This window comes from Pelodiscus sinensis, chromosome 13 (genome assembly GCF_049634645.1).
Source record: "Pelodiscus sinensis isolate JC-2024 chromosome 13, ASM4963464v1, whole genome shotgun sequence".
NCBI classification, from domain to species: domain Eukaryota; kingdom Metazoa; phylum Chordata; order Testudines; family Trionychidae; genus Pelodiscus; species Pelodiscus sinensis.
The window spans coordinates 4,315,963-4,334,329 of record NC_134723.1 but is presented as its reverse complement, the minus strand read 5'-3'; the positions used below and the strand labels follow the sequence as shown (position 1 = coordinate 4,334,329).

Genomic DNA, 18,367 nt, shown 5'->3' with positions numbered 1-18,367 from the left:
GGGTCTCATTCTGGTTCGTAGCCTGTGGATAGCAACGTCATAGCAAATGCCATCGTGTCGGTCACTCTTGTGGCCGAGAGCCGAACGTGCCATAGACAAAGAATTAGTCTGTCACCCTAACGGCAGCTGTTTCTGTTGGGGTGGACTGTGCACTCTGTCACTGAGTGTTCGGGATCTGTGGAGAGACGGGGGCTTCTGTTTCCAGAGCTGTTAATCAGGCATCCTGAAGGAGCACTTCCTGTTTCCAGAGCTGTTAATCAGGCATCCTGAATGCCCTCACACAAAACGAGGCTGCCTTGAATTCATCTGGCAGCTGGGGACACACTTCATTCCAGTGTATTACCACCTTTCAAACGTTAACAGCTAGTCAAAGGCAACAAGTCAATCAAAGGAGGTTTGTCAGTCCGATCCCGATGTATTAATGCACATAGACGCATGCGGCACGGATGGGGGAAGAACCAAACGGGGTATTTATGATGGAGATTAGCTATTTTTTAATATAGCATAATGGAAACCTGGAGGCATGATGCTCGGAAGTAGAATAGCCAGGGCCGGGGGTGCAATCCACACAGAAGCGGCAGGAGGATGTGGATAGCTATTGCGATAGCCGTATTTACAGCCTTGGCAAGATCTCACGAGGCGAGGGAGAGCGTGGCGTAAGATTCTTTGGGTAAGAATGCAGAGAGGGGGAAGATCCAGGAGGAATGGCAAGGGGGCATCTGCTAGCGGCTACCAGGACTACACAAGAGCAAGAACCAATCCATGGGGGGCTCCGCCCCTCAGGATGCTGTACTCACCGGGGATTTCAGCTGCTCAGTTACCTGCTGACTGACAAATACAGCCCAACCGGCTTCCTCACAGAGGCTCCTGGGCTAACCACGTGCAGTTAACGTGAAGGGGAAGTTGTCCTGGCTCAGGCACTTCCCAAGAGACAGGAGCAGCAAGAATGAAAGGGAAGTTTGAGACCAACCGCCGTGTGCGATTTGAATTCAATGGGATCACTCCAGGCAGCAGCTCAGGGGTGCCAGGAGGGCAGATTGTGCGGAATTACCCAGGTAGTGGGAGGAGGTATTAAAATTCCCCATCAGGGAAGGCAGTCGGGGAATCCCAAACAAAAACATCATCATTACAGCTCCCCAGACTAGACGGACCCTACACACACAGGACGCCAGGGGGGGCTGCTGGGAGATCTCAGGTTAAGAGACCCTGCCCCAGAGATGAGGAGGAAACGACAGCAAGACACAGAGTTCAGTAACTATCCACAGAGGAAGGATCAGCACAGCAATAAAGCAGGTGCAGACTCGACGCTAAAGAGGCAAGAGGCTCAATACATCCGGGGGGGGGGGAGGGATACATTCTGTTCTTATTTATATTTGTGTTACTCGAGCGCCCAGGCTCCCTGTAGAGTGCCATTGTGCGAGTGTGCAGACGCGCAGAGACAGGCCCAGCTGGAAGAGTTTGGGGCTGACCAGGTGAGTCAGAAAAAGGGGGTGAATACTCACTGGGCTACTCTCAAACAGCTCCACTAATAAATGAGAAGGGGAATGAAATAAACCCTGGCTCAAAAAGAGCTGAGACCCTGAACTGCTTTATTTGGATCTTTTCTAAAGCAGAAAAATACCGACAGGATGTTTAAAGAGCAAGGAAATGAGGCGTCCTTGTTAAAGTAACATAAAGACCAGGCAAGGGAATACTTAGAAAAGCTGTACTGAGATCAGCCAACCAATCTGATGACATGCATGCGAGGGCACCTAATGTCCCTGGAAATCAATGGGAACATCTCCACAAGGTAGACGGGGGCTGGATCAGGCCTCCAAGGGCGCAGTGCACAAACTCTCTCGCTGGCACGTAACTGAAAAGTTGTGGAAAACCTAGAAAGTGTCACAAAAGTGGCAAAACGCAAGCCCAGGGTCGAATTTCTGCCAAGGGAAAGTGAGCCATCAGAGAGACTGCAAGCCTACAAAGCCATTTGTATCAAATGAATAGTACAATTGGAGGGACCGATAAGTAACCTGGTACTACAATGGAACCATGCGCTGTAAACAGCGTGGGCTTGTGAAGAACAAGAGCACATTGGGTCAGACACACTCGATTGCTTTTGTGATAGAGTTACAGAATCAGCAGAGGAAGGAAAGGCAGAGGATGGGGATTTCCTGTAGTCTAGGCAAACGTTTGATACAGCGTCTCATGAAATCTCGCTCCTGAGTTAGCTCAGGTGATTTGGCTTCCGGATACTGGCCTGTGGGCTGCAAACTGGCTGAAGGAAACACAAGGTTACAGTAAACAGCAAAGCATGGAGTATCCCCGGAGGAACGTTGCTAGCTCAGTGACCCAGGTGTTAGGTTTGGTCTATATTTAATATGTTCATTAGGGATCTCAAAGAGGGAATAAAGAGTAAACATGGGTGGAATCGGCAGATGGTACCAACCGGGGTGCATTTGTGAATACCTCTGTGGAGAGAGCCTTTGCACAAAGACACCTAGGCGCTTAGAAATGGTGACAAAAACAGCCACGAGATTCAGTTTGAAAAACCTCAAGCTTATGCATCTAGTGCGGAAGGAATCAGAGATGCTCCTGCTTCCCTTCCACGGAGGTATCGGAAGGGACTGACGTGTGTCTGGGGACAGTAAATTGCAATGTAATTCAACAGCAAGCAATGCCAGGGCAGATCCAGGCTGCATACACAGACGTCTCCCATCCCACAGCAGGGAGGTAACGATCCTGCTCTGTCTATAGCGGGTGAGGGGGGCTGAAATATTGCTTCAGTTCTGGGTGGCCTGTCACTAGAAAGGTTGTGACAACTGAGAGAGGCAGATCAGAGGACAGCAAGAGGAGTGACTGGGGGCCAGAGGCAGGGACCAGTGGGGAGGGATTCAAGTGCTACAGCCAAGCTAAGTGACAACTTCAGTGGATGACCTGCTAACGGTCCACAGATCTCGGCACGGTGTTCCCACCAAGGAGGTACAACGCAGGGCGGGCGACAACGCAGGGCGGGCAAACTCAGTCATGGGCTGAGATTAAGAAAGGGCAGCTTGAGGCTGAGCATCAGGAGTGTTTCTGGTCAGCGAGATCTGGGGACGCATCAGATCCCAGCATCCATGAGGGGACACCCCCATAGTGAACGGAAACAACCGCTGTGTGCTGGCAGACACGGGCCTCATCCGTGCCCAGCCCCAGGACTCTGCAGCGATCACCCGGAGCTGGCAAGGCCAACGGAGGCTGGTAGGCCTGGGAGGAGAGGTTCTCAAAGCCGACAGCCTTCCTCGGCAAGCACGGCTGCTTGTGGAGGCGAGGGGCTGACAGGAGGGGTTCCGTGCCAGTTCACCTCAGTCTTGACAGCAGCACCCCTGCTGCTCCTACTGCTCCCTCACAGCGTGGTCAACGCCCGTCAGTCCCGACTGACACATTTTCAGTTCAGTTCCCTGCAGCTTCATTGGCACAACAAGCTGTTCCCTGCTGCTGAGGCGTAAGGGAGAGGCAGACCCCTCAGAGACCTGCCAGAGGGGTAGGACCCCGCCAAGAGGCATCTTTTGTCATATCCGTCCCCGCTCTGGTGGCAGGACACAATTCGCACCACTCATGTCCTAAATCTCCACCCGGCTGATTAGACGCATCTCAGTCCCAACCTGCGATTCCTCCTCTGGTCACGGCACCTAGGGACCCTGACCAAGGCCAGAGCGCTACTGCTCCACGGACACGGTGAGCCGGTCTCTGCCCCAGGCAGCTCACACTCTAGACAGCACAGAGGGGAAACGAGGGAAGTGACTAGCCCAAGGCCACTAAGCTGGCAAGGAGGTCTCCTGACTTCCTAGCCAGTGCTCACTCTGCTTGACCCTCCCTCCAGTGGCCAAGTGTCCAGGAGAAACTCACGATGAGACCAACCAACACGTCTGCACTCATGTCCTAAATGCCGCCTGAAGGCAAGTCCTCCGAGGAATCGTGACGCGCACCCTCCAAGACTCCTCCCCGGGGCCCTTCTCCCAGCTGAGAGCACAGCTCCCTCGGCACCGGCGGGGGGTGTAACTCATGCCTACCTTGGCATCCAAGATGCTGGTCTCCACGCGTGCCACGCCCTGGTTTTCCCTGAACAGCTGGATCTTGCTGACCTTGCTGAACTCTGACAGCACCGTGGTGAGGTTGGTCTTCAGGTCGATGACGTGGCTGATGCCGTGGCGGGGGCCCACCAGGAGCATGGTGGCCGGCTGCTTCTCGTCCTGAGAGGGCGTCCATCCAGCCAATTTGAAAGAGAGACAGGTGTGTGAAAAAATGCCATGTGGCTGTCTATGGAAAGGCTGCCTGGCCAGCCCCATGTGAGCCCTGTTCCTTCCACAGCACCAAGCCTGCAGCCAAGGCGTTATTTGCTTGGCTGGCTGAAATCCCCCTGGATCTGGGCTGAGGGCAGGGGCCAGGGCTCCAGAGACACGTAATGCAGAGCACGGGGGGCAGCTAACGCCGAGAACACACCTGGAGCTTGCCCACAGTGCAACACCCCTTTCTGCAGTGCTGGGAACGGCACGCAGGCTGCCAAGACTAGTTAAAAATAAATAGCAGCAATGATTGTCTGCATGAAATATTCAGGACTGCTGTGGCGCTACAGAAAAGTAAAAGCCTGTTACAAAATCGGCTGCTTTCAGATCCCCTCTGAGGACGAGGAAGAGGAGGCTGGTGGAAGGGGAGGAGGACGAGTGGGTCGAGGGGAGGAAATTTGCAAAACAATAAAAGAAGCTGATCTCGGATTAAAAATGGCAATCGGTATTGACGGAGCCTTTCCAGCCACGACACATGGGGCTGCGCTGGAACATATATCGGGAAAGTTACAAATTGGACAAACAGGAAAATAATTCTGATGATCGTACTGTTATTGTCCTAATACATATACTGCACCTCGGCCAGGCCTTTCATCGGAGCACGTCAAAATGCTGTCTGGGCATTAACTCTCTGGGCCCCTCCTGGTCGTGTTAGGTCAGTCTCTCTACCCTTGTTTTACATTTGAGGAAACAGGCACAGAGAGCTGTCGGTTTCCCAAGGATACGCGGCAAGTCAGAACCCAGCAATGGGATTCAGGAATCCTGAAACCGACTCCTCTGTTGTAACCCTTGACCACACTGCCTGCTTCATACAGCCTGGCCTGCTTGGGGCTGTTGGGCTAGCTGCTTCTGGAGTTTTTACAGAATTATGAAGAAGTACATAAAAAGCATGTGGCAGCAGAGCAACCCAATGGGGAAGGAAGCAAAGCAAGAGGATGTAGTGAAAGCAGGGACAGTCTGTCTGTGTGGCAGGAGGCAACAATGGCAGATGGATGACACTTACAACAGAATGGAGAGCCATGGATGGAGGGCGGCCCGAGGGCCACTAGAGATGGAGATGAGCCAGGCAACTGGGAACCTTGGCAGGTCCTACAGGCTCATGGTTTGGCTGCGTGGCCTTCATCCTGCAGTGGACAAAACGAGTTGATGTGTTGATGAGGATGAGGAGTAGGAAAAAGGAGGAGACTGTGCTCCAGGAAACTGTATCCAGGAAACAGCTTCCAATTGCTAACGGCTGGGATTGCTAATCATGGAAACGTCAAGGCTGTCGGATCTATTCCTCGCCAGGGTGGAACGGGGAGCGCTGTGTTTCCTGGGACTCGGCTCTCCATCTAGGCACCCCTCACATAGGGAATTGGGGGACTGGATGCTTCCAGGCCTTTCACACTCGTGGCAGAGGGAAAGATGAGCGGTCAAAGGGCCAACGACAGCACAGCCACTTCACTTTTACAGTGGCAAACCCTGGCAAACAGGACTGGGATTTAAAAGCACGGCCGAGGCTCTTTAAAATTAATTGGGGAGAAGATTGTCTAATTAAACAATGACAGACACAAAGGACCCGATCCCCACCTGGTATAAACCGGCGTAGAATCCTTGACTTCCCCAGAGCTACAGCAATTCACGCCAGCTGAGGATCTGGCCCGTAGTCAGTGGAGACTCTGAATGTTTTATGGGCTGCTGTTAGTACTCTGACCTTGCACTGGGAATTCATTAGACTCCGAGAGGCCTTGGGAAATGTCGGCCATTGATTTGGAGATCATGGAGCCTTGTGCACATTGGCTGTGTCTAGACTCGCATGATTTTCCGGAAATGTTTTTAACGGAAAAGTTTTCGGAAAAGAGTGTCTAGATCAGCACGGATGCTTTTCCGCAAAAGTACTTTTTGCGGAAAAGCGACCTTGCCAATCTAGACGTGCTTTTGTGCAAAAAGCCCCGAATGCCATTTTCGCCATCGGGGCTTTTTTGCGCAAAACAAATCTCAGCTGTCTACACTGGCCCTTTTGCACAAAAGTTTTGCGCAAAAGGGACTTTTGCCCGAATGGGAGCAGCATAGTATTTCCACAAGAAGCTCTGATTTCTTACAGTAGGAAGTCAGTGCTTTTGCGGAAATTCAAGCGGCCAGTGTAGACAGCTGGCAAGTTTTTCCGGAAAAGTGGCTGATTTTCCGGAAAAACTGGACAGTCTAGACACAGCCATTGTGTGTGTTTCTGTGTGCACGTACCCTGCGGGGCATGGCAGCGGCCACCTGCCAATTAGGCGACTCCCTCAGAACCCAGGAATACCCACCCAAAATGATGAGGATGGTCTACTCTGTAACGTGCTGGAATTACCATACCAGTCCCACTGTGTTGAAGAGGACTCCGGCAAAGGTCGGAAGCTCATTCAAGATCCGCAGATACTGGAGTTTTGCCTGGGTTGTTGAGACCTGAGGAAACACATCAGTGTAACAAGGCAAAGGCTTGAGAGACTGAAAAAGCTAAGGGGGATCCCGAAGGAGGAGTCAAGGAAGGTCCTCTCCTGAAACTTGGGGGGTGTTTTGGTGCATAGTTTGGGGGGGGGGGTTAGAATTTGTCATTGTCCCTCAAATGACACATGCCATAGAGACAACCCCAGGTGATGTAGAGATGGCAATGCTGCTCCATTAACAACTGCTGTTGTCGGAAACAGACCTGTTATTTTGCAGCGGGGCAGGGCAACCTTCGAACAGCCGATTGGCCCAGTGATGGAGAACATGCATTGAGAGGTGCAGATATTCCTGCAAACTCCTAGCGGGGATGACGTGTCCCTCTGGGATCTGCCTCTCCCCTGAGAAGTGCCTCCGTCACAAGAACCCTAGCAGCGGCACGGGCTGGGGGCGGCCAGGCCCTTCCCCACGCACTGCCACACACGGATGTGCAGAAGCACAAACAGCAGCAAATAAGCAGAGAGTCAATGGCACTGGTGACTTTCTGGCCAAGTTTCAGGCTGGGTCTTCGTTTCTCTGAACGGCTTCCCCACAGTTCACCGCTGTGAAACCCAGATCAGCCTAGAAATGGATTCCTGGCCGAGCCGGCTAGCAGGCCATCGCCCCCGGGGATTTACAGCCCACTGCAATGGATTTAAAACATCAATTGCGTCCAATAACACGAATCACTGCTTAGCCATGCACACTAATAGCAAGTGAAAACATAAAAGCTCCTGCTGGCTTATGCCAGTTGCGGCATTTTCTGCCCGGGACCCAGGGTGCGGTCGCGTTGGCTCTGGCTTACCTTGGTGCCGCTGGGCGGCTGGTTCTGATGGGCCTTCAGCTGCTGAGAGAGAGATTTCCGAAGGCTCTTCTCTTTGATGAGCTGCAGAAGTGAAGGAGGCAGGAACGGCTCCAGCCCCCACTCCTTCCTGCAAGCAGAAACAACGTCACAGAGAGCAGCAGGTACTCAGCACCAAGAGGGGCAGGTGACCGAGAATGGAGGGGAGGGAGGAGAAGAAATACCCCTGGCTAGAACTGGAGGGCAGGGGGGGTGGTGGGGAGCAGGTCAGACAGCAGTGTTCCACTGGTCAGGCAGGCCTCATGCTACTGCAGCAGAGCGAATCGAGATGTGAGCCAGATGCAGAGCTCGGGGAGTTTTGGTGCAGGGGCTGGGGTGGGAAGCAGGGCAGGGTTCAATGCATGATGCAAATCTGGGGCCAAAATGAGCCCCCGTGTCAGTCGGTGTAACTGCTCTGCAGTCAACAGCCTCACAACCACTGACACTAACTGAGTACGACTGAATTTGGACCCCAGTTTCTAACATGACGGTTGGTTTCTAAAGGCCCATCCACACTTATAACCAGTGGCTACATCTAGACTGGCATGATTTTCCGGAAATGCTTTTAACGGAAAAGTTTTCCGTTAAAAGCGTTTTCGGAAAAGAGCGTCTAGATTGGCATGGATGCTTTTCCGCAAAAGCACTTTTTGCGGAAAAGCGTCCGTGCCAATCTAGATGCGCTTTTGCGCAAAAAAGCCCCGATCGCCATTTTCGCGATCTGGGCTTTTTTGTGCAAAACAAATCTGAGCTGTCTACACTAGCCCTTTTGCGCAAAAATTTTGCGCAAAAGGGACTTTTGCCCGAACGGGAGCAGCATAGTATTTCCGCAAAAAGCACTGATTTCTTACAGGAGGAAGTCAGTGCTTTTGCGGAAATTCAAGCAGCCAGTGTAGACAGCTGGCAAGTTTTTCCGGAAAAGTGGCTGATTTTCCGGAAAAACTGGCCAGTCTAGACACAGCGAGTAAGTGTTGGTCCTCCACTACATTACAGCATTTTTGCTTCCACACCTGAAAGTGCCTCCAGCTCCAGATGGGGTGTTGTCCTTATTCCAAGAGACTGGCAAAACAACAGTTCTCTCCCTTTCCAGCCCTAGTACAACTGTGTGTTATTTCTATCCATTAGGTGCTTTTCAGACAAAGTCTCTGCCCCACCTGGCTTCCAGTCAGGGCCCCTCCCTGGTGTGATGCTAGCACAGACTTTAATACCTCGTACACTGCTCCACACTACGCCCCACAGGAGGAAGGGGGAGGTTCTGCAGGTTGACCTGACCCCAGACTGCGGAAGAGGATTTCGAAATGCTCCGAGTTCTCCTCCCCTCCAGTGATTGCACACACATTGTGCCGTGGCTGCATCTTTCCAGCCATATTTGGAGGGATCTCAGGGAGCAGATAGGCAGGATGCAAAGGAAGGGAGTGGAGAACATAAGAACAGCCATATTGGGTCAGACCAAAGGTCCAGTGTCCTGTCTGCCAACAGTGACCAATACCAGATGCCCCAGAGGGAGGGAACAGAGCAGGTAATCCTCATGTGATCCCTCTTCTGTCACCCACTTCCAGAGAAACACATGCCAGGGACACCATTACTACCCATCCTGGCTAGTAGCCATTGATGGACCTAACCTCCATGAATCTATCTAGCTCTTTTTAGAACCCTGTTAAAATCCTAGTCTTCACCATATCCTCTGGCAAGGAGTTCCACAGGTTGACTGAGCTGAATGAAGAAAAACTTCCGTTTGTTTGTTTGAAACCTGCTGCCTATTAATATCATCTGGTGACCTCTAAAGTTCTTATATTGTGGGAATAAGTAAATAACTTTTCCTTATTCACTTTTTTCACACTGTGGCGAGTCCCCACTCAGGCCCGTTGGTCTGGGACACCTTCTGGTCCATGAATCAGCCAGCGACGCTTCTGGTGCCATCACCCGTGCTTTTATTGTTAGTTCCCACCACCTTCTATTTACAAAGCTTACAGAGAACTCAGCCAGCTCCTCCGTCAGCCTGGGAGCACACTCAGCCACACCCTGGCTCCTTGCTCCCTCCTGGCCTCCTTCCTCTGCCTCATGAAGCCCACAGCTGTTTCCAACAGCCCTTCAGCCTGGGCTTGCTCCGCTGTTTCCCATCAGCCTCTTCAGTCAGGCTACAGTGGCAGAGCTCTGGCTTAGACAGCCGTCTGTCACACGCACCAGTCATGATTGTACAGACGTCTATCATACCCTCCTGAGTCTCCTCTTTTCAGAGGAAAAGCCTCCAGTCTTTTTCATCTCTCTTCCTCGGGAACCGTTCCAAACCCCTCAGCATTTTTGTTGCCCTTTTCAGAACCTTTTCCAATGCCAAGATGGCTTTTTTGAGAGGAGGCAGCCACATCTGTCGGTGCGCAGGGGAGCTGGAAACAGTAGCTGGGACACAGAAACCCCTCTTGCCTACAGAGGGAGCCAAAGCCACGGCTGAGCATCCCAGCCACAGCCAGGAAGGCTGAACCGTGGTGGGTTTGGGTTGCCGGGGCTAAGAGAACGGTCTCTGACTCCCCTTCCAGGAGTGCTGCACCAGCTTCACTTGGGGGTGGAACCAACCCGGAATTCAAAGCAACTGAGAACCACTCAGTTTCAGCTGGCAAGGAAGGGTTCTCTCGTGGTGACAGCCGGGAACCAGGGCTCCAGAGATCTTAGGTTTACTTCTGACTCTGACACTGACTCACTTTCTGGCTCTGGGCAAGTCCCTTAACCCCGGTAAGCCTCAGTTTTACCAGGTGTGAGAAAGGGATACTACCTGCCCTCTCCTCTGATGGGTGGGCTGGGCCTGTGGAGGCTAATTCGTTATTGAGCAGAACATAACCTGGGAGCCTCAGATAGCCTGAGGTAGGGAAACGCAAAGCACTCCGATCATTGCTTATTGAAACGGCACAGCCGGCTGTGGACATCAATCTGGAAATGGCCCCAGGTTCACAGCGAACTTCCCCACCAGCCTGCACCGGGCCTGGCCTGTGTAACCAAAGCAGATCCTGCTGGTTCCAGGCATCTCTTTGTAAATGTTTTCTGCGTCCCATTCAGAGCGTGGTGCGGGGCCTGCTGCCAAACCCACTTGCCATCAGCTGATTCTGACCTAGGTCCAGCTGCACCCTACAGCGCCGCACCCTGCAGCATTCCCCTGCAGACCCCAGGGACAAGGGACCAGCCCTGGCCAAGTAACAGGACACATGACTGGGGAGGGGGCAGGTCTGGGCTGCGGGGACTGGGAGAGCAGGACTCACTCCACAGTTTTGAGGGACACCTTCTGGGTGGGCCGGGTGGCGGAGACGGTGATGTAGATGTGGAGGGCAGCCAAACCCAGCAGCGTCTCTGGCTTGGGGTCCATCCCAAAGCGCTCCCTGATCACATCGTTGCGGCTCTGGGGTAAGAGAGGAGACGGCTCAGAACCAGACTGGAGCTGGCCCCTTGACCGCTTCATAAACACACCACCTGAGCATCCCCATCCGGCCACCAGACTGCTCTGCCATGGGACGGCAGTGCCCCAAGCTGCCAGGCACAAGCCAGCTGCTCTGCAGACAGCAGGGGACTGGTTGGCTTCTCCTTCTACCATCTGCCACCTCAGCAGATCTGCCAGTCTTCACAGGGTCTGACATCTCCATCAAACACAGAGGAGAACAACATTATAGCCATCCCAGAACAGATTTACTGATGGCAGGAAGCTCACACTGCCGGAGTTCTGAGTGGCACTGGCAGGGCACTGCCGGCGGGAAGCTCACACTGCCGGAGTTCTGAGTGGCACTGGCAGGGCACTGCCGGCGGGAAGCTCACACTGCCGGAGTTCTGAGTGGCACTGGCAGGGCACTGCCGGCAGGAAGCTCACACTGCCGGAGTTCTGAATGGCACTGGCAGGGCACTGCCGGCAGGAAGCTCACACTGCCGGAGTTCTGAATGGCACTGGCAGGGCACTGCCGGCGGGAAGCTCACGCTGCCGGTGTTCTGAGTGGCACTGGCAGGGTACTGCCGGCGGGAAGCTCACGCTGCCGGAGTTCTGAGTGGCACTGGCAGGGCACTGCCGGCGGGAAGCTCACGCTGCCGGAGTTCTGAGTGGCACTGGCAGGGCACTGCCGGCGGGAAGCTCACGCTGCCGGAGTTCTGAGTGGCACTGGCAGGGCACTGCCGGCGGGAAGCTCACACTGCCGGAGTTCTGAGTGGCACTGGCAGGGCACTGCCGGCGGGAAGCTCACACTGCCAGAGTTCTGAATGGCACTGGCAGGGCACTGCCGGCGGGAAGCTCACACTGCCGGTGTTCTGAGTGGCACTGGCAGGGCACTGCCGGCGGGAAGCTCACACTGCCGGTGTTCTGAGTGGCACTGGCAGGGCACTGCCGGCGGGAAGCTCACACTGCCGGAGTTCTGAATGGCACTGGCAGGGCACTGCCGGCAGGAAGCTCACACTGCCGGAGTTCTGAATGGCACTGGCAGGGCACTGCCGGCAGGAAGCTCACACTGCCGGAGTTCTGAATGGCACTGGCAGGGCACTGCCGGCGGGAAGCTCACACTGCCGAAGTTCTGAATGGCACTGGCAGGGCACTGCCGGCGGGAAGCTCACACTGCCGGAGTTCTGAATGGCACTGGCAGGGCACTGCCGGCGGGAAGCTCACACTGCCGGAGTTCTGAGTGGCACTGGCAGGGCACTGCCGGCGGGAAGCTCACACTGCCGGAGTTCTGAGTGGCACTGGCAGGGCACTGCCGGCGGGAAGCTCACGCTGCCGGAGTTCTGAGTGGCACTGGCAGGGCACTGCCGGCGGGAAGCTCACACTGCCGGAGTTCTGAGTGGCACTGGCAGGGCACTGCCGGCGGGAAGCTCACACTGCCGGTGTTCTGAGTGGCACTGGCAGGGCACTGTCGGCAGGAAGCTCACACTGCCGGAGTTCTGAGTGGCACTGGCAGGGCACTGCCGGCAGGAAGCTCACGCTGCCGGAGTTCTGAATGGCACTGGCAGGGCACTGCCGGCAGGAAGCTCACACTGCCGGAGTTCTGAGTGGCACTGGCAGGGCACTGCCGGCGGGAAGCTCACACTGCCAGAGTTCTGAATGGCACTGGCAGGGCACTGCCGGCGGGAAGCTCACACTGCCAGAGTTCTGAATGGCACTGGCAGGGTAATGCAAAGCATGTTGAGTAACACCGGGACTGAAGTGGCCTGAGAACAGCAACGAGGCAATATTTCTATCGGTCAGTCCTTCCCCCTACCTGGATGTACAGGTACTCGAATGCTGCCGGGTCTCGGTGCAGCAGCTCCACCGGGTCTTTGGGGAAGAAGCTCACCCGAAAAAGGCATCGCATCCCCTGGTAATGAGTCCTCTGCACCACCTGTTGCCGGGGGAGAACACGACCGGGTGAGGCAGGACGCAGGGGTTGCTGTTCTACGGAGCAGAGCGGGGAGCAGGCCGTTAGCCAGCTTTGCATTTCACAGCCCCCCTCCCTGCCCACTTTCCCCACCTGGAAATGGAGATCGGCCCAAACAGAGTCTCTGAGATAAGCACCAGGCTGCAGGGGAGTCAGGGCTGGATTGGAACTTCCCAGCTCAGCCCACCTCTGCCAGGCATGTGCCAGGCCGCCTCCCTGAGAGGAGCTGGCAGGAGCCAGAGCCGTTCCTGCACGAGGAGCTACATGGCATCACTAGCCCAGCTCTGCAGGCACCTACATACCAAGGTCCTATCAGCACCGCAGAGCGGAGCAGACAGGTGCAGGTGCAGGTACTCAGACCTCCTGCTACTCGCCTGCACCCACAGACCCGGCTCCTAGACCTCTCCCGTCCAGGACTCGGGCCTGCAAGACTGGAGCCCACATGGAAAGCCCTTTGGGCATGTGGCCTGCAGCCTGCCCTCTCAGGCGCCTCTCCAGCAGGCCGCTAAGGTTCCCTGTTACACAAAGCCCAGCCGTGCCTTGGTATCACCCTTCGAACACGGTCCCCCCAGCTACGCCCTGCTGCCAAGAGACACGGGGGGGAGCTCCATGCACGCCACCAGAACACCCCTCAGTTGGCCAGAGGGGGCGCTGCAGAACAATGGGAGGCGTGGCCTCTCCCGCCAATCACACTGCTGCTCCCTCGCCTGCCCCATCCCCTTCCCAGCAAGCACGCATGCAGTGGGGCAGACCCACAGCCCAGTCAGCCCTTCCCCCCTCTTACTGGTGCCCACAGAAGTGCCAGCCAGCCCCTGCTAGCCCTGGGCTGCTAGGGGCAACCCTCCCTCGTGGCCCTAGAGGAGCCTCCATCGCAGTGAGCCCCTGGAGTGGGGCTGAAACCCACGTGGGGGTAGGTTGCTAGGGGGGGACCTATGCCCTGGACTCCCCTCTTGCCCCCCCTCCGGGCCGGAGGAAGGAACATGGCTCGTGTCTAACCCTGCGAGGAACCGCGCCGGGCAGCTGTCGCTAGCCAGCCAGGATGGGTCTCCTGGCCACACAGAAGGCAGCTGCTTGGCTCCCCGATGCTGTGCCAGGATGTTCCTTAGCCCTGGCCTTCCGACGCTCCCCCCTCGGGGACAGAAAGCATCTCCGCGTTGCCATGGGAACGGGTGTGACTGACAGATGGCCAATTACTCCCCTCCCTGGCCAGCCCCTCTGAGCACTGACTCCCCCTTGCAGAGCTGAGCCCTCCGGACTCCTCCCAAAGGTGGCTGGTGGCACCCGGCTGATTCCACCCCACACCTTCAGCCTAGCCCAGCGCGTCTTCCTCCGCGGGGGAGCCCCCCGCCCTCTGCACCCGCCAGCGGAGGCAGCCAGAGCCGGGGAACAGGGGAAGTCCCCAGCCAGCAGCCCAGAAGCTTACGTGGGCCAGGGGCTGCTTGTCCTGGAGGAGGAGGAATTTGTGGCTCTGCTCTGGGCTGGAATACTCCAAGACCAGGGCAAAATGCTCGATGTACCTCAGGGAGAGGCGGTCCTGGAGCGTCACCATCACGTCCTGGCAAAGCAACCCAGAGAGACACACGGGGAGGGTTACGGGGCCCAGCAGGTCACGGCTGTTTGCTTCTTTGCAGGAGGTGCTGCAAGAGCCGGGTCTCTCAGGGCACCGTCAGCACACAGCTCAGCTCCGTCATACCCCCACGTTTCTCCCCGCAGGCCTCCCCCGTTATCGGAGAGCGACTAGCTCCACTGAGCACAGGGCAGCCGGCAAGGAGCCAGCCCTCCTCGCATTGGGGGGAGCTCTAGAAAGGAGGCCCCAGGCTGCGGGTGGGAGGACGGAACGCAGAGTACGAGGTGGGCAGCTGTGTTACAGCACCTCTCTGATTGTGCCGTGGCGTCCCAGTCAGGCTGTGCTGGGTCTTAGGAGAGCAGCCTGTTATTATTAATGGGCTTTACAGGCTTAGGAATAATCCCCTCTCCATGCCGCCAATGTCCCCCCTTCCCAGGCCAGCTGTGTGCAAGGAATGCAAGACGTGGCTGCGAAGAGCCGTAGCTGGTGCCCGCGTGGGGATCACGAGGCTAGCGCAATGGGGCGTGTAGCACAGTGCATGCCAACGGCTTGAATCAAAAGCCAGTCTTCTGGAGACTGGAACAGGCCCCAAAACAAAGGTGGAGGCTGGTGAAATGGGGATCACAGAGGAAAAGCAGGGAAACCACAGCAGCCAGGGAGGAAAACGTGATCTGTTATCTGGGGCCGGGGCACAGGCAGCCAAGTCCTTTGCGCCAGGCTGCAGGAGGCCGGGAAAGGGAACAAGCAAAGGCAAAGAGGAAGGGCCTGCGGGATCAGAGGAGGCTCCCACCTTGACGGTTGTTCGGCCATCAAACGTGAATGACTTGATCTGCCCGTTCTCCAGGAAAACTTTCAGCACATTGGGGATGAGGAGGAGAGCTTCCTTCTTCAGCATGTCCTGGCAAACAGGCCCGGGGGAGGGGATGGAGCCAGGGAGAGGGAGGTTGAAAAGGAAGAGTGTGGGAACAGGAGACGAGGGGGAGGAGGCCAATGAAACAAAGAAAGTCAGGGCTAGATTGGTTCCTGCACTGTCTGCTCCTTCAGAATTACGCATCAAGTAAAAGCCAATTTCCCCCCAAAACCCAGCCTCTGCGCCACGCTCTTGGAAAGCACAAGGGCTGAGAATGTCAGAGCTGCCTGGTGGAGTCACATACTGGGCATACTACTCCATTAGGCATCTTTGCCTCCCCCCCCCCCCCTTAGGCTTTTTCCTGTCCCTCTTCCCAGATCCGAGGTGGGGGCTACAGTTAAGAGGAACCGCCCCCCCTCCCCAATCTCCCTTGATCCACCGAAGGCCCTCGCGCATCTCAAGCCACCCAGAAAACCGCTCTGCAGACCTGCACGTCCCATGCAGGCAGTGCAGCGCAGGCTTTTATTTAGCAAGCAATGTTTGAATCAGATAATTACTTAATTGATTTTGTTTAAAAATAGAATTTGCTAGAAGCGCTTCAAGATTTATTTTTACTGGCGCTGCTTAACACAATCTTTGTGCAATTAAGAGAGAATGTCACTGGGATGAACACTGGGGCAGGATCACAGGCTCTCGTTGCTACAAGAAATACCCAGGCAGAACAGTCCCTTTCCCCGTCATTCTCAAAGCACAGGGGTTTACACCAGAGGACTCCTCATTTAAATCCACTGGCAACACCCTCCCACTCCTCTGTAAACCAGCCTCCTGCTGGGAGCAAGGGACACGGATCCTGCGCCAAGGATCCGTTTCTGAGATCCCAGATGCCTTCGTTCTGATGACAAAACTATCACAGCAGATCCGCCTGGCTGGCTCAGAGGACAGATTCTCTGGGTGCTTCAGCCAATCACACAAGACGTCTCCGTGCAAGCACGGCGCACTCTGAAAGTGCTATCTTGACAGGAACAAACTGGCTGGGGACACCCTTTGTTTTCAGGGTGAGCAGTAAAGGGAAAGAAAATTGGGCTTGTGCCCTTTTGGAGTCCTCAGGAAGGAGGCTTGCAACGTTAATAAAAGCTCTTCCCATTAGAGATCAGACCTTTTCTGTCCCGTTTGCCCCTGTAAGACGCTGGAGAAGTGGCACGGCGGACATCGCAGATACCCAACAAGTGAAACCTGACTAGGGGGATACGGATTGTTTAAAACAGCTGGAAAAAAAGATCTGGTACATCTCAAATACCTACTACCCCTCTGCTTAAGGGCAGAGATGGTCCCACCAGAGCCCTCCGAGGAATTCTCCAGCAAAGCCAGACACGTCAGGCTTCACACCCCTGATATTTCTCATAGATCAACAGGCAGGAAAAAACACCCACCCCTCACTGAACACTGAGCAAATATTAACCCACTACCACCACTAGGCCATGTCTGTACAATGCTGCCACCAGTCACTGCTACAACTACAGATGGCCGAAGCTCAGCTAGACCTGCCTGTGGATGCTGGGGCCTCTGCTCGCTCTCTCAGCGCCCTGCACACCCCTGAATACAAACTGACATTCACCGAATGGGAGTCTCTGCTTGCTTCCCGGCATGGCACATCTGCAAGCGACACAGGTGAATCTAGGTGTGCATGCAGGGGGTGGGAACCCGGGGAGTGCGCCACAGCCTTGCACACATAGCCCGGAGCCCCCTCCCACCCAGCCTCCTTTGCCCTGCTGTGGGGCAGTCCCAAGACCAGTCACTGGCATGTGCCCAAGCTGCCCTGAGAGACAGAGATCCCCTCGCTTGTGCTCTGATCACCGTGGGGTGCACGAGACGTACAAATCAGTCTGTCCTGCCAGTCCACGGAGATCTACGAAGCAGCTGCTCCTCCTCCTTCCCAAAACACTAATCTGGGGCACAGAGGCGGGCCTTACAACTAGGGATGCTACGGTTACCCGGGTAACTGGTAACTGATAAGTGAAGGTTTATCGGTTACCAATCCCAGTTAACTGCAACAACAGCTCCCCTTCCCGCATGCTCTGCATTTAAAACTCAGCCCCAGCCCGCCGATCCGAGATTTAAATGACGAGCACGCAGGGGAGCCGCCTGCCATCCTGTGCTGCTGCCTCAAATACAGAGGCAGCAGTGCAGGGCAGCAGGCAGAAGCCGGTGTGACGTAGTGGGGGGTACCTTGCTGGTTGCTATGCTGGGCAGTGGGTTGTGAGTGACCTCCGCTGGCTGTAGCATGGCCCAGCAGGGCAGGGGATGAGTCATTATGCAAAGAGGGTCTCTCAACCTGTCTGACCAGCTACCCCCCAGGGAGAGAAACAAAGGAAGGTGGAATGCCACTCTTGCTGGGGGGCAGGGCTGGAAAAGAGTTTGTTAGTTTCTGTCTGGGAAGCAGGGGAGAAGGAGCTAGGGAGCAGACTGGGATTGTAGGGCCCAGCCACCCCCCATCTCAAGGGGGGGTACTGAGGCCTCCTAGCCACAGTTCCTGTAACCAGATTACATCTGTGCTGTGCTGTATCCTGGAGGAGCAATAAACTCCCCCTATTCTACTGGCTGGTGGAGTCTGTCTGTGCCATTATGGGGGTGCAGGAGACGGGAAAAACCCGACGCGCCGTCACAGCTAGTCTGCGCAGGGAGCTGGTTTTTAAACCGGCTCCCCGTGTGGATTGGCTCCCGTCTGCTACCTCTGTATCCAAGGCAGAAGTGAAGCGTAGCAGGGAGCAAGAGTGGCCCCGTGTAACCGCTAAGGATTGTAGCAGTTACACGGTTATGAAAATAACCGATTGCTAACATCTCCACTCACAACTAGGTCACATTGGCGCAGAGCACTGCGAATCACCTGCCAGCCCTATCACCCGTGCTCACACATCCCTCTCTCGCGATGCACATCACAGTCCTTTCTCTGCCCTGTGTGAAGTTACATGAGCCACAGTCCATTGCTCACAG

At 55.4% G+C, this 18,367-nt stretch overlaps 1 protein-coding gene across 1 annotated transcript in view; it reads right to left on the bottom strand.

Moving 5' to 3' along the window:
- The window catches only part of FRMPD3 (FERM and PDZ domain containing 3), a 135,782-nt gene that overhangs the window by 25,229 nt on the left and 92,186 nt on the right, over positions 1-18,367 (bottom strand). Inside the window, exons 7-13 of the mRNA XM_075896708.1 lie at positions 15,317-15,424; positions 14,383-14,514; positions 12,804-12,923; positions 10,836-10,972; positions 7,555-7,681; positions 6,642-6,731; positions 4,035-4,214 (exon numbers count right to left, since the gene is read on the bottom strand). Of these exons, the coding sequence (XP_075752823.1) occupies positions 4,035-4,214; positions 6,642-6,731; positions 7,555-7,681; positions 10,836-10,972; positions 12,804-12,923; positions 14,383-14,514; positions 15,317-15,424 (894 nt within the window). The remainder of the gene's footprint in view (positions 1-4,034; positions 4,215-6,641; positions 6,732-7,554; positions 7,682-10,835; positions 10,973-12,803; positions 12,924-14,382; positions 14,515-15,316; positions 15,425-18,367) is intronic.